General features: G+C 34.9%; 1 protein-coding gene across 15 annotated transcripts in view; it reads left to right on the plus strand.

Moving 5' to 3' along the window:
• The window catches only part of MFF (mitochondrial fission factor), a 31310-nt gene that overhangs the window by 13487 nt on the left and 2521 nt on the right, over positions 1–15302 (plus strand). For 3 of the 15 annotated variants that reach the window (XM_032355024.1, XM_032355026.1, XM_032355029.1), the window contains 6 exons: positions 1377–1451; positions 2471–2548; positions 5832–5990; positions 9352–9384; positions 10948–11007; positions 13864–13948. In XM_032355024.1, coding sequence (XP_032210915.1) covers positions 1377–1451; positions 2471–2548; positions 5832–5990; positions 9352–9384; positions 10948–11007; positions 13864–13948 — 490 coding nt within the window. The remainder of the gene's footprint in view (positions 1–1376; positions 1452–2470; positions 2549–5831; positions 5991–9351; positions 9385–10947; positions 11008–13863; positions 13949–15302) is intronic. The other 12 variants (XM_032355025.1, XM_032355033.1, XM_032355028.1 and 9 more) reach the window with 12 other exon arrangements.

Consider the following 15302-nt stretch of genomic DNA (forward strand, 5'->3'; position numbering starts at 1 on the left):
GAACTGTAACTGCTCTGATTTCTTGGAAAATCTTGAAACGTCTCCCAAAGTGTTCTAGTTATTCTGAAGGGTTATATAGAAAGATAGTGAAATCTTCTCCTTCAGGAAGTACCTGAAAAGTTCAACCATTAATATGAAATTTTTTATGGTAATTGTGTTTCTCTGAAGATAACCTGGTTGGCAGGGATATCAGCTGGTCCATGAAATCCATTTTTCTAGAATATTTTCAGATATATTACACAAATGGTAAAAAAGACTACACAGTTGCTGGCTAGGATAGCTTCTTGATATTTAGTATCTATCAGAATGATTAAGTGTATACCTAAGGGCTTTTGTTATTCTCTATTTGAAATATTTTACAACGTAGCGAAGGTTTCTAGTAAACTTTTCTGTTATATGAAGATGTGGCTTATTATTTAGGTCTCTAATAAATTTGAAATTTCACACCAGTGAGAAAAACAGGACTGTTATAGGATAGCATTACTTTTGGTTTTTAAGTAACTATTGATAGTTGAGTTGAAGAGAAAGGAAACAGCTTTACTATGTTTGAAAATCAGCCTAGAGAGGTATAATTTAGAGTAGATGATTAGTTCATAGGTGTTTTTGTAGTTACCAATAACTTAAGTTCCTCAAAACAGAGAAGATTAGAGAGTTAACTAAGTTTTCTTTCTTTTTGTGTTTAAGTTTTCTGAATGGCACTTTCTAGCTGTTTAATAAAACTGAAAAGCTCATGTTTTAATTTTTGGTGGCAAAAATAACATGCATATTTAACTATACATTTCACGATGAAATTCTTATATTACCATATTTACATTAACCATACTTTCATTTTTCGTATGTTACCATGTCATGGTAAGATACTTAACCATCTTTTTGTTAATAATGTAACCTTGCTTTTTTCTTCCCCTACCATTATTAATTTTAAAATTTATAATTCATCTGTTAGAATCTACATGTAATTAACATGAGGAATTTTATATAATGAGCCCTGTTATATATTCAGTGTTGGTAATGTGGTATTGAAGAGATTGTTGATGTAAAACAGCTACATTTTACTTGCACTAATGTAATTACTAAACCTTTTTTGTCTTTACCTACTTTACTCTCTTCTTTGTAATGTAAAATTAACTGTGTGTCATTATGCATGAACCTTTGCCTGCCTCCATTTTATTTTATTCCTTGGCTTGAAGAGTAGAAGTACATACAGACGAAGAGCAAGAGCACTGGCCTTTGTTCTCTTAATTGCTTTCAAGAGTTAGTAGGATTGATTGTTGTCCACTACTGACACAAAAATGAATTCTGAACAGTAGACTTGTATCTAGCTTTTCTTTCTGTTATAAAAGCTGAATGTAAAAGAAGCATAATTATTATTTAAGGTGGCACAGATCAGATTCTGCCCCAAGAAATAAAATTTCAAGGTTCCAGGCGTCGATTTCTGCACCGGAGTACACGTAAGATTTTATCTGCTCTGCTTTTCACAACTAGGAGTTGTTTTAATTTTGCAGGTGTATGTTATACTAATATCTCACCAAGTAATTATCATCGTATAATACCCTAATGCTCTTACTGTTTGGCTTTTCAGTACCTGGGTTTTAGGATTTCTCAAATTGTCAACATATACTTCATTAAGGAAAAAAAAAAAAGAGCTAGATCAATTAAGGAAGTTATGTATGATTTGGAGTGTAGCAGTAAAGTAAAATGGAATAATTTGCACATAAGGGCCATGCATCCTTTTTTATTTTCTTTATTTTGCCTTGATTGGTATATTAGTTCTCTATAGATTCAACTTAACCAGGTTCGGGTAATCCCAGTCCTTTTTTTCAATTTTAGCACACTATCTTTTCTTTCCTTATTTTCATACAGAAGGAGAATGGGATTTAAGAGTGATTTGTCATTAAGATTTTTTTTTTTTAATTCCATAGATTAAAATGCTTAGAAGAATGTTTTGAGATCATTTAAACCAATTCTTTCTGTAACTGTGATAGAACAAGTTGTGGGAGTGACTGACCTCTTGTGGGGATATTTTAGCCCGCTGTATAGGAATTTAATAGCCATGGCAGTTCTTGAGCCACAGAAGTTGATTTTTCTTTTAATATGCTTCTAGGAACCAGGGAATTGCCTCAGATAGTGGCAAAAAATTAAGGTTTCCTATTTAAAATTTCAAGAGAAATGGGGCACCTGGGTGGTTGGTTCAGCATCTGCCTTCAGCTCAGGTCATGATCCCAAGGTCCTGGGATTGAGCCCCACCTCAGGCTCCCTGCTCTGTGGAGAGCCTGCTTCACCCCCTCCCTCTGCCTGCAGCTCCCCCTGCTTAAGCTCTCTGTCTGTCCCTCTCTCTCTCTGTGTCTCTATCTCTGTCAAATAAATAATTAAAATTTAAATGTTTTCAATAAAAATGGTACAAAATTTGTGTTTCCATGAAAATTTTTTCTCCCCCTTTTCATGATTTTACTTTTACTGTTTTTGGAAGAGGTTGGAGCCTCAGCAAAGAGGTTATACCCTCACAGTTTGAGAAACATTGGTCCTGTGAAAACCCTTGGGGAAAGAGGTACTTGACTTTGGACTGATCTTTTAATAATGACATAGTTGTGCCAAATAAATTTTCATTTAAATTTTAGTTCTCACATTGGCTAGTGTTGTTTACTTAACATTCATGTAGTAAGATTTCATATAAGCATGAGGTAGATCTATTACTGATGAAATGATAACAGTAAACATGAGCATTTTCTTCAAAATTTCCTAATCTTTTGTAAAAGAAAAAGATAAAGACATTTTGCTGTTTTATAACGTTACTTGGATAAATTTATTATCAAAGTACATTTCTATTTAATTACTAATATTATAACATTTCCTCTAATAATCCCAGTGCCTTGGCAATAGGTTTACTTTTTTGCTTTTCACAATAATTCGCTTGTCAAAACTAAAATCAGTACACCTGTGTGTGGACAGAATAGACAGAGATAAAAAACCTAAACACTGTTTCCTTCCACAGTTGATGGCAGTCAGGCTGATTGCTAAAATGGGCTTCCTTTTTTGTTGTTGTTCTTAAATTTATTCGTAAAAGAACACCTGCAAGACCACTTAAAGCTTTAAAAAGAAAAAAAATTGCTAAAGTATTTATTACTTCTAATTATGGTAATTTTAGTCATTTGTAATTTAATCATTTGGTTCAACTATAGATGCAAATGTTAGTCAAGGACATTTTATCTATACATACACTGCCCAAAGTGGTTAGCAGTTTTAAAAATAGTTCCTGTTCTATTTTTGGTGTTTATGAAGGATTATCAAATAAATACTGAAAAGTAAGTTAAAGTTCTTACTAATCTTTGGAACTTTAACTTCTTTTGAGAAACAACCAGAAACCCAAATATGCTTTTGATTTTGGTCTTTGATGAAATAAATGTCTTTACTAGTATTGATAAGGACTTAATTTCATCTTTTATCCTTCTATATAAATGTTTTTTCTTATTAAGTTATAGTTGAAGATCATGTAGGTTTTTTTCAGTTGTTATCATATTCCAATTTTCATATCATCATGCATAGAATCTTAGAATCAGCAGAGATCTTATAGACTGTTTTCAAACTCAACCTTCTGTGCATTCCTTCCTAAGAATTCTTTGCAGTTATTCTGTTTTTCCTTGACTAATTTATAAATGGCCACCTGATTTCCTGTGTACAGATAGGAGATACTTGTACTTTTAGAACGTTAAATAAATAGTTCCTTTTACTTGTTTCTGACAAAGTTATTTCTCTCAAAGGAAGTAACCCTTCTGTAATTTTTAGTGGATAAAAATCCGTCAAACTTCTGTCATGAATTTGGATTTGATTTATTGACATTGTTGCTCCAAGATGATAATTCTAAATATTGATTATTATAGTCTTTAATATATTAGTGTTTAGCTAATGTATTTACTGATGAAGAATGATGTGCCAGATGTTTGATTTAAGCCCCAAAATGCAAAGACAAAAAAACTTCAATTATATCAGAATATTGTATTGGTGAGTCTTTTACAATTTAAGTAAAGCCAAGTTTGTTGCCAGCTCTATCAAGAGAGTGTTAAGTTGGATTGTTTGTTTATAGTTATAGAACTGGCCTTCTTATTCCAGCTTCTGGTGCCACTTTTCTAACATGAATTCAGTCTGCTCTCTCACAAAGAGCAAGAAGCTTAGGTTTTCCCTGTGCTCCCTAAAGAGAGGGCTGAGTACAAGGCTAGTACCTAGACTTTGTATCCCAGATTTACTCTTCTTGGATGCTTAATATGGGTTTGGCCATGTGTCATGGGTCAGTTGATAAATTGGCTTATATATATATTATAGAATCTCTGGACAGACATTTAGGGTAATCATCCATGAGCACCCAAAATTTTGCATTTATCTTGACAACAACAGGCCAAATTCCTGTGGTGAATTAGCCCTGATAAATTAATTTCTCAATATGTGAAGTTATAGCTTAGATTTTTTTCTTCTAAATCGTCTTTGGAAAACATGGCTTTCTTATTTATAATACTTCTCGCTTTGAATCATCAAGACTTTCAAAGTTAAAAAATTGTGGATTTTGTTTTTAATGTTCTGGGGACTCCGGGAACAATATTAGATGTCAGCTGTCCTTTCAAAAATGATCCCACTTATGTTGTGGTTTCCAAACAAAATGCATGTTGAGTTAGAAAAGATTACACAAGTCAAAATGAAAGATTTTCCTCTTTTCATTTGTTCACTATCTGTTTCCACTTTCATTCTTTCGGATGAAGTACAACAGGGATGAGTTTTAGGCCTAAGGCGTTTTTGCACTGACACTGAGAAAAAGCGTTGAGCCCACATCCCAGGGTCATGGTCCTTTTATTGCAACAAAGCCTCTTAATGTAACAAACCAGATGGCCAAGTCCTGGTATCACTTAAATACCTCACACAACTGATCATGCCCTAACATTAAACTACTCTCTGAAAATACACCAAGCTCCAGAGTTTATGTTAGAACTGTAAAATTGCTTCATTCAAATATGTTCAGCTTTTATGAAGCACTGGCAATGGAGCCAAAGAAATTGTGACTCTCAGCTTACACAGGAAAGAATGATTAAGATTATGTCACCAAGAAGCCCAGAAATGGTTGTTTAACATCCATCTGGATAATTTAAGAACTCTCTTGCCTCTCTGTTCACTCTCTGCACAGAATTGGGAGTAGTTTTATGTTTTAGTCATTTAGCTAGAGACCATATGCTTTAATATAATTAAGCTATCAAAATGCTTTTTTGTTACAGCTTTGTGAAACTTTAAATCATTTTTAATTTACACATCGTAAACTCAGCTTGCTTCCTTGTCTTTGTGAAGTATTTGCAATGGCATTTTCATGGAATCATTTTGATTCACATGTTTGAACTCTGACACCTGTATACTAGAACTCTGTCTTAATCTTCTCACCATCCATAAGTCACAGTGCAGTGTTGGTTGTTAGAGGTTTGATTGACTGGATCGGATTACATACATCGAGTAATGAATGCTGCTTCTCCAAAGCTCGGGGTTGAACCCAGTGCTGCTTGCTGTAGTTCTCTTCCTGCTCCAAAGTTGTTTTTTCATATTCGGTTTGTTTAATTTGATGCGTAAGGCTACACAGTCACAGATGTTGCATTGTAGCTGTTTTTTTTAAAACAATTTAATATGTTTATTAACCTGTTTGGTTTGACTGTTTTCATAGGGGAAAGTGAAGGGTGGGAAAAGGGACAAGAAAACTAAGATAATCCTTAAAATATTAAGTGTTTGGGGAAACTAATCAGCTGAAGTTTTATAAATATCTGACTTGAGTGTTTTTCTCTTCATTTGCTGTGCTGTGTAAACAGTGTGACACCATCGCCACAACAGGTTCGGGTCTGTCCTCCCCCAATGTTACCTGAAGACGGAGCTAATCTTTCCTCTGCTCGAGGCATTTTGTCGCTTATCCAGTCTTCCACCCGTAGGGCTTACCAGCAGATCTTGGATGTGCTGGATGAAAATCGCAGGTGATTGACCATCAGTGACTCTTGCTAGCTGTAATGCATATTTTTTTGGGCTCCTTGTTAGTGGACTGTGGTGTCTTCCTTTTGTGTTTGCACCTGTCTCTTTCCAAGATGCAGTGGTTTAAAACAACTTGCTTTGCTTTCTTTTAATTTGGAATTATTGTCCAAAATTCACATTTCACAAGATTCTGTTAGCTTCTCTTTAGTCAGGGAGAGTATTCAGTTAATAACTATATACACAAAGTATGATGATTTTTTTCGAAGGTTTCGTTGACCTCTCCTAAGTACTTGACTCCATTGGAATATGCAGAGGCCTACTGTTGGACTGTGTAGGATGTTGGACTGAAGCACACTGATTTTCTTTAGTAAGTCTTTTGATCCAATCAATTATGATACTAATATGGTTGGATTAATGCAGCAAATCTGAGAAGACAGTATCAGTGTAGCTGCCAGGACACTCTTTTACTTTCCTCTTAGCTACGGATTTCTAGGCCTGTACTGAAAACCTCAAGTGCTATTATCTTTTTGATAATACTGATATTTTTCAGTATTGATAACTTCTCTCACTTTTGAACATCCCCAAGTGAAATCATGAGTAGTATACTTGGACCTGCTCATGCAAATTCTTTTTTGCCTATATTTCAGATATAGATATAGATATAGATTTTTTTTTTTTCTTTTTGCCCTTGATTCTTTACTACATAGTATTTTTAAGAGATAAAATTTGGGGAGCTTTTTGGCATAGTGTGGGAAAGGTATAGGCAGTTTCTTTTCAACTCCAAACATTTTATATCATGACTCTGTGAGTCACTGTTTGAATTTTTATGGTCATTTTAGAAGACTTAACTTTTGAAGAATGCCCAGTAAGTTCAGCTGGCCCTTCTAGGAAACCTTGTTTCGTACCTTAGGAGTTGATATGTCTTATGGCTCGCTCTGAACAAACTTTCTTGGTGAGTGCTTTTGAACCTCATACAAGCCTCAGAGGTTTTACCGTACTTCATGAACACTTGTCAGTACCATCGACTGGTGTTTCTAAGCCTTCCCAGGGTTAATGCAGTGCTATCCATTTGGGCCCCAGAACTTAAAGCTGCACCAGAAAGAGCTTAAAACAGAAAGTTCATAGCAAGGAAAAATTATATATGCATGTATGTATATGTGCATTCATGTATATGTATGCATGTGTGTATACATCTGCATTCCCCTCCCCACGGGTTTGGAGGACTGTCTTAGAGTATTTGCATCCTATAAGAAGCAGCACGGTTCAGAAGAAAGTGCATGGATTCAGGGGGCCAGTCAGATTCATCGTGATCCGCCCCACTGAACAGCTAGCTACATGAGGGCCTTGGACAAATTACTTAGCTTCTTTGGGCCTCATTTTCTTCATCTATTCAAAAAAGAGATAGAGGGGTAATAATAATATTACCTAGTTTTCTAGATTCTTGTGAGGACTCTTCCTCCCCAGCCCCCACCATCTTTATTTAAGATATAGGTAATGATGGCCTCAATTTAGGGTCATGGCCGATGCTTTCAAACGATACTGAATATAAAGTACCTGGCACTTAGGAACTGATCTTCTCAAAGGCCTGTTTTCTTCTCCCACCTTAAAACAGCTTTATTCTTCACCAGGTATCCTCTTTCACTGTTTAATTACAGTAGGTCCTTAGACCAGATTATGAGGTCAAATTATGTCCTACCAAATGCTGTTACACTGAAAATATCTGAATGGGGAAGATATTTATGAATTTGATACAGATTAAACAATTACGACTTCACAAAACAGTCCTTCTCCATCATGGAAAAGAATTTTGCTTCAAGTTAAGAAATACAAAATCAGAAATCTTACTAATGTAGAATTTACTTTGTATTCTTTTATTATGAAAACATGTTTTGAGCCCTAAATGAAGTTTTCTTCATTTTTTAATTGTAATGAATTGATGGCTTTAAAATCCATTCTCTGGAAAGGAAAGATCTCTTCTTGTTCACTTAAAAGAGATTTTTTTAATTCATGAAGTAATTGTATTAATAATTCTTTGCTCCTGGATACATACCATTAGTTGTTACCTTGGAGCCTAAATGGTTAGATTCTATTAGTCTTACTGAATGCTTTCATTATTGAAAGGGTTCCTTTTTTTTCTTTTTTTTTTTTATATTGTATTTAAATTTCTTATGATCTAAATGTTGAGCAAGATTTAATCAGAATTGTAAGTACCAAATCAATTTTTATTTCTATAAGGGAACTGTCTGGCATGACTTTGCAGATATAAGAAGTAGGAATGTGAAATTTGGATAATGTTCTATTTGCATGATTATTAAAACAATATTGCTTATAAAGTTTTAAGTGCTTTTATGTTCCTTGCTCTGTATATCATTTTTTCTTTCCTATTTTATTATTCTTGGCGGTTATGCTAATGCAATAGCCTATCTTTGGTCTTCTGTCCTCACATTAGGTACAGTTAAATTAAGCTAGAATTATTTGGCAGGAAGAAAGAAAAAAAGTTCTGCCTGCTTTATTATCATTAAAAAATGTGGATTCACAGTTGCTTGATGGAAGAACAATTTTTAGTTGACACTTCAGGGAAGACTGTGGAAAGGTTTATGTACTATATTTTTGTTTTCCCTTCTTATGGGAACTTCCTTGATCTAAAACCAAGCTCCACATGGAGACAAAGCTAAATCCTTTATACATATTAGAAAAGTTTATTTACACAGGTCAGTGCTGTGCATTTGGAAAATTGATGTATTAAAAATTTAATTGCTGTTATGCTGATATGATTTAGTCCTTGGCTGACCAGGAGATGTCCATGTCCTGACATCTGCTAGAACTCCATATCTCATTCTCTAAAGCAAAGTATTAACATTTTAAAAAAGAAACTTAATTCTCATGTAAGACCATTATTTAAATATCAACAGATTAGTCATCCTTAGCATGTTTAAGTGTTATTTTTAGAAGGAACTTGGTTATTTTTATATAGTTTTTCTCAAGCAGATTATATTAGCTTCGAATAGAATACGAAACCATTGTGTTAATAATTGATATTTTTGCAAGTATGCATATAAATATATTACTGTTTATTCACCATAGTGGTGTCTGTTTTTTTTAGTGAAGAAACACATACTTTATTAAGTCAGAGCATTTATTTACTAAAAATGTTAATATACAAGTTAATGCGAGAACTTGGAGAGCCTTGGATTTCCTCCCTTTTGCTGCTTAAATTACAAAAAATTATTGTCAAGCATCAAACTTAAAAAGATTTTTTTAATGTATTAAATCATACTTATGGTAGAAAGTGGTACTTGAATGAAGTTTCTAACTTTGCCAAATACCTGTCTAATTTACTTTTATATTATATGTGTCAATTGCCAGTGTGAGAAGACAAAATGAAATACGTTGTGAAAGGTAACTGTATTATTTTCTGGCTCTGCATTATAAAAGGGAAATCTCTGTGGTGGAATATGTTGAATATGGCAGATCCATTTGAACATACCAGTGTGAATATTTTAAGAAGAGCTTTAGGTAACACCCAGCAGGGGCTTCATTTAGTTGACGATTCTCCTATCAGTGTACCACAGGACTGTAGTGAAGTAAGTTTTCCTCTGCCACAGAGTGAATATATGAGTAGGATAGGACAATTCAAAAGCCTGTTCCAAGCATATGTGATTTCTCACTTCTTTATTTACCCAGCACGGTAGAAGTCTAACATGTCTCCCCCAACAGTCTCTGAATCTCTTATCCTCTGAGTCCCAGAAATTTCTTTAAGCACCAATAATGCCTTTAGGAAAGTACAAGCTAAACATTAACATTTCCTTGTATGAATTAACTCGACAGAAAACAATGATTTGTATTGTATTGTAGCCAAAATTCTGTAGCTGTACCAACTTACAGAAAAATCTAGTTCATTTGGTATTAAATGTTTACCATAATTAAGTATTGCCTTGATACTTCAATATACGCAAAGACCTCATCAATACTTAGAGAATGAGACATTTAAAATAGAAGGTTATAATTCTTAAAATCCTTATAGGGACCCTATAGTTCAGCCTCCTTTCTCTGGCTGGTAAATGTTGCTGATTACTTTTTGGGGACTTGACCAGCAATCACAGAGAGCTTTTGTTTTCTGATTTTTAAAGATGAAATTTAGTGAAAAGGTTACTCTGCTTACCTAGGTAGAGAACTAACTGTCCTCTAGAACCAAAGTACATACTAAAACATGAAAATCCCCACAAAGTTTTCCAGTGCACCATAAGTCTTCATTCCCAGCTGCCCTGTATGTCACTCCTGGTTGTCTCAAGATGAGACTCCCACATTCGGTTGTATTTCTGTAATTAGCCCTAGCGTGGCCCTCAGAGCCTGTGCTTGGGACTGTCTCAGCTCCAGAACCAAGGCTAGCAGCTCTCGAGGGCTGAGGTTTGAATGAGACACAGCAAAATTGAGATATCGGGTATAAATCAAATGATTGAGGTGGGAGGGTAGGAATTGTGGGAAATGGGAGTTACTTGAAATGTTCAGTTTTTGAGACAGGGCTGTTGTTACCAAACGAGCAACCATGATCATGCAGGTGCTGCTAACCGGTTGTTGACATGCTTCCAAAGTGGCTGATGATTTTCTTTTTCCAACTAGAAAAGAGAAATTAGACCTTTTAAACAGGGTTGTCCTCTGTCTTGAATTTCATAAATTAAAATAATAGGCACCAAAGAAAATTGTTTTAATATGCGTGCTATCTTGTCACACAAGATCTGTTCCTTTTGTTTTTTAACCCAAGGTGAAACGTTAAATTTATGAAAATCAAAATGGAGGCCATGTAATACAAAGATTTTTAAAAGTATTGAAAGATATTATATTGTATCGCAACATACAATATAATCCTATTTGACACTTTTTTGTCTTGTTTTTGCTTTTATTTTATTACTTCTCTGTTTCCTGATTCTGTCTTGTGCCTTCTCCCGCAAAAACCTGCCTTAGACCTGTGTTGCGTGGTGGGTCTGCTGCCGCCACTTCTAATCCTCATCATGACAACGTCAGGTAAATTTTGAGACTTTGTAATTATCAGGGTAAATAGTTGACTGAAATTGTATTTTGCAGGACATAATGCATGTAGTAGGCCTTTATATTGTAGCTTGAACTTCTACAGATTTCCTCTCTTAGTACAACCTGCTTTTCTTTGAGAACAGCAAGCCTCGTCATTCATGACCTTTGTCTACTACAAGATGAAGAAAAATGCTTGACAGTTACTGTGTCTTGGGGACATCTGAGATATTTAAATATAGTTTTAGGAGCTTATAGACGATCATGCTGAAACACAGAAAAAGTCATCTCAAATCTTGTTTTATGTGCTTCATTTTAAGTGTTGCCTGGGGTTCTGTCTGCCATTTCCTTTTTAGTTGTTAATTGTTTGTAGTGTCACTTGCAGCGTATGGAGAAACCTTTGTGTAAGGGGTCATCTTAATTTGGGGGAAATCAGCATTCACAGTTTAGGAAGTTCAATGTTTAAAAAAGAAATTCAGTTTGAAGGGTTTTTGTCATTGTTAATTTAAGCTTTTCCCTCTTATTTTTGCTCTTTTAGTTCTTTCAGACATACTTCTTAGCCTTAGTAATTACGTCTTCCTGTCATGCACGAGGACAGATAGAATGACACATAGGAATCCTTAGGGTTCTAAGGTACCCAGATCCCTATTTCCCGTCTTCTGGGGAAAAGAAATTTGGTTGGTATTCACAAATACCATTACTGTCATTTTTTTCAGAGATAATTTTGCTTATTTTAAGCAGAAATGTATGATCTGTTGCAGTAGATTTAAAATTGTCAGCATCATTTCTATGATGAGAGGAATCTGCCAAGAGAACAGGGAAACGTCAGCTTCTTAATAATACTGAATTTAGCTTAGAGGAATTGAAACCAAGTTCCTTAGTGGTCCCTTACTACTCTGCTGACTGGTTTCTTTCACAGTATTAATTCAATCCATTGTAAGTTTACCCTTGAATATTTCCCCGAAGTTAGAACTTAAGTTTGTGATCCTTTTCTCTTTCTGTGAAAGAACTTTTAAGTCTGTGATCTGACTTAACATTTCTTAGTTTTTAGTTCTGATAAATACAGCTTTTAGTTTAAGACACACCTTAAAGTAATTTTTTTTTTTCCAGTTGTACCTTGAGTTACATAGGTATAAAGCCTTTGGCCATGTCCTTAGATTTCTTTGCAAATAAAGATTTCCTTTACAGATGTTTAACACCTTAGTTCAAGATTTAAATTGAGTAATCGCTGTCACTTACACTTCCTTCTCTATGTTCAGCCTAGGTCCCTTTACCTTTGAAGCCATTGCTTTTTTTTTTTTTTTCTCCCCTCCCCAGCTTATTTCTCATAGGTAATCTCAGGGAAATAGAAAAGTTTTATTTTGAAGACCAGGTGTAAAGAAAAGGAATCTTCAACTCCTGTTTTCTCCTCTAATCTTTTAATGATTCTGTCTTAATGTTTAAAAGAATAATGAACTCCGATACTTATATAAACCCATAGTCCCAACATCTGCTCGCTCAGCTCACCTCACCGATACAGTTGCTCTGTTTTCAGAGTATTTACTCTTATAGTGAAGAAAAGAGCAGTTAAATGGGAAAGCAAGTTCCTTTCGCAATAAAAGAAACGTTCAGAGATTGTTCTGTATTATCTAGAGTCAGTGCACACCATCAGTCCTTGAAACTGAGCACCTGTAGGTATCACCTACACCTACAGTGAACGTTCTGTGTTCAGGATGACAACACTGGCTGGGAGCACACTGGAAAATTATAAAATAAAAATTCTGTTTCACCTACTTTATTAAAGTTTCAACAGCATATGAAACCAAAGGATTTTCTGAATATATTTGTCTTTAACATGTCTGGATGAAACTGTAATTCTCCTCATACCCCTTTTGTGGTAATGTGCTTTTTGTAATGGAGACTTGCTAGAAAGATTAGAATGTATGATCCATGTGTCAACTCTCTGTGGATTACAAAAACATTACTTTTTAATTCAGTTTGTTTATATTCTGCTCATTCAGGAAAGTTACTATGCCATTGCACTGAAATAACCATGCAGGATTAAAATAGTGAGAATATAAACATGTGAGGTGAACTCTATGGTATGTAAATGATATCTCTGTTAAGCCGTTAATTAAAATAAGCTTAAGAAGTGGAAATCCAGGCAAAGGGGAAGAACAGCATTTGTGTGTATTTGTTTCTTAGAGGTTTATTGTCATGCATTTAAAAAGTAGTGCTCTTTTAGAAGTAACTATTTGTAAAAGAAGTATTTCTTAAGGTGCTTTCTCTGGAGTTGTTCTTAGTGGCTTTCCAGTATTATTTTATACACAGCCTCTTAATGATTTATCATTGAACCAATTCTGGATCTGAACATAGTAACAGGATGTACTCAGGCGATTTTATAATTCCTTCTGTGGGAGACCAGTCGAGATAGGTAATAACAAGTAAATAAAGGGTAGAAATGGCAAGAGAAAAGGCAATAAGAAGAGGAGGAGAAATGAGAAAAAAAGATATCTTTTTTTTTTTTTTTTTTTTTTTTTTTTTAGCTAGAGTTCATTTACTTGGTGTTCCCTGCCAGGGAGTCTCAGCAGGGACTCCTGTGGAAGTACATAAAGACATGAGTTTGTGGAAGAATTACACATTGTTATATCCTAGAGTGGCAGCTCTTAAGTCATTGCTCAAAATACTTTTGCTTTTTCCTCTGGTTTCTTTTGTTGGTACCAATTCAGATGGTAAGGTATTTTAGTAATTCATATTGTGAAATATCAGTCTTTTGAACAGTTCTTTGAATATTACCGAACACATGATATGACTTACCAGATACTCTTTATTCTATTCTAATACTAAAATGTGTTTTTATTTCTCATCTGCTAGGCATGGCATGTCACATATAGATACAACAATTGAAGGAACTTCAGACGACATGACTGTTGTAGATGCAGCTTCATTAAGACGACAGGTATTTAATGTACCAGATAAGATATAATCCTAAATTATAGTCATGCAATACTTTAAATGATAAGTTTTTAAGATGTTATCATTTTCTCTCCTGTGGAACCCATGAACTGAAATACTTTATTTGTCATACTGTTTAACAAGCCATAATTGATTTTTCCATTTAAAAAAAAGATTTATTTATTTATTTGTTTTAGAGAGCGAGCGAGCAAGTGACAGCAAGCATGGGGTGGAGGGCATGGGAGAGAGAAACTTCAGCAGACTCCTTGCTGAGGCCAGAGATCGATGCAGAGCCCGATCTCATGACCCTGAGACCATGACCTGAGGTGAATTGACTGAGGGAGACGCTTAACCATCTGAGCCACCTAGAGGCCCTGCCTTTTCCATTTTGATTAAAGATATGGTAAACCACCATTTACATGTTTTGGTCAACATAAAACAGTATTACCAGATGGATTGGTATAATTCTGGCCAATAACAAAGAATCTTGGCATTTTAGCAAATTGGTATAGTCATAAATTGCTTGTTTGACTTTTGAAATTTGTAACAGTCACTTTGGGAACCTGTGTTACTCTGAGAATTCCATTTTGGAAATCACTGCTTTCATTTTTGCACAGTGTCCTTATAAACACAGTTCTTGTGTTCTATGAAAAGTCCAGTTCTTGTGTTCTATGAAAAGTCCTATATTGGAACTATAGTTGCATACACACATTATTACTATGAGTGCCTCAGCCTCTAGAATCACACAGACACACACATGTGAGGAAGGCAGGCTCAGTGTTCTAATTTTGTCTGTGCCAAATAGATGTAGAGGAGGAGTGAATGAATAAAGTATTTCTAAGATGAAGAAACTAAATATTTCAGCATAAGAATAAATATCATTTTAAAGATTTAATATAATGAAAGGCTAATATGAAGCAAATAATACTTTATTTTGAGTCTCACTTATTAAAACAAAGAATGCTGGGGTGCCTGGTGCCTCAGTGGGTTAAGCGCCTGCCTTCAGCTCAGGTCATGATATCAGAGTCCTGGGATCGAGCCCTGCATTGGGCTCCCTGCTCAGCAGGGAGCCTGCTTCCCCACCTTTCTCTCTGCCTGCCTACTTGTGATCTCTCTCTCTCTCTCCCTCTGTCAAATAAATAAATAAAATCTTTCTCAAAAATAAAAGAATGCTGTATTACAAGTTTGTACATATTTTCTTATACTGATTTATACCTTGCCTATTGAAGGAAGGGCATTTCTTGGGCATTTGTCATTGAATTCACCATTACACCAACAACCTTGCCTTCCTGAAAGTGTAATAAGAGGCCTCAAAGTTTTAACATCTTCTCAGTCCTTAGCTTAGAGGTGAACGGGTA

Source organism: Mustela erminea, chromosome 8 (genome assembly GCF_009829155.1).
Source record: "Mustela erminea isolate mMusErm1 chromosome 8, mMusErm1.Pri, whole genome shotgun sequence".
Taxonomy (NCBI): domain Eukaryota; kingdom Metazoa; phylum Chordata; class Mammalia; order Carnivora; family Mustelidae; genus Mustela; species Mustela erminea.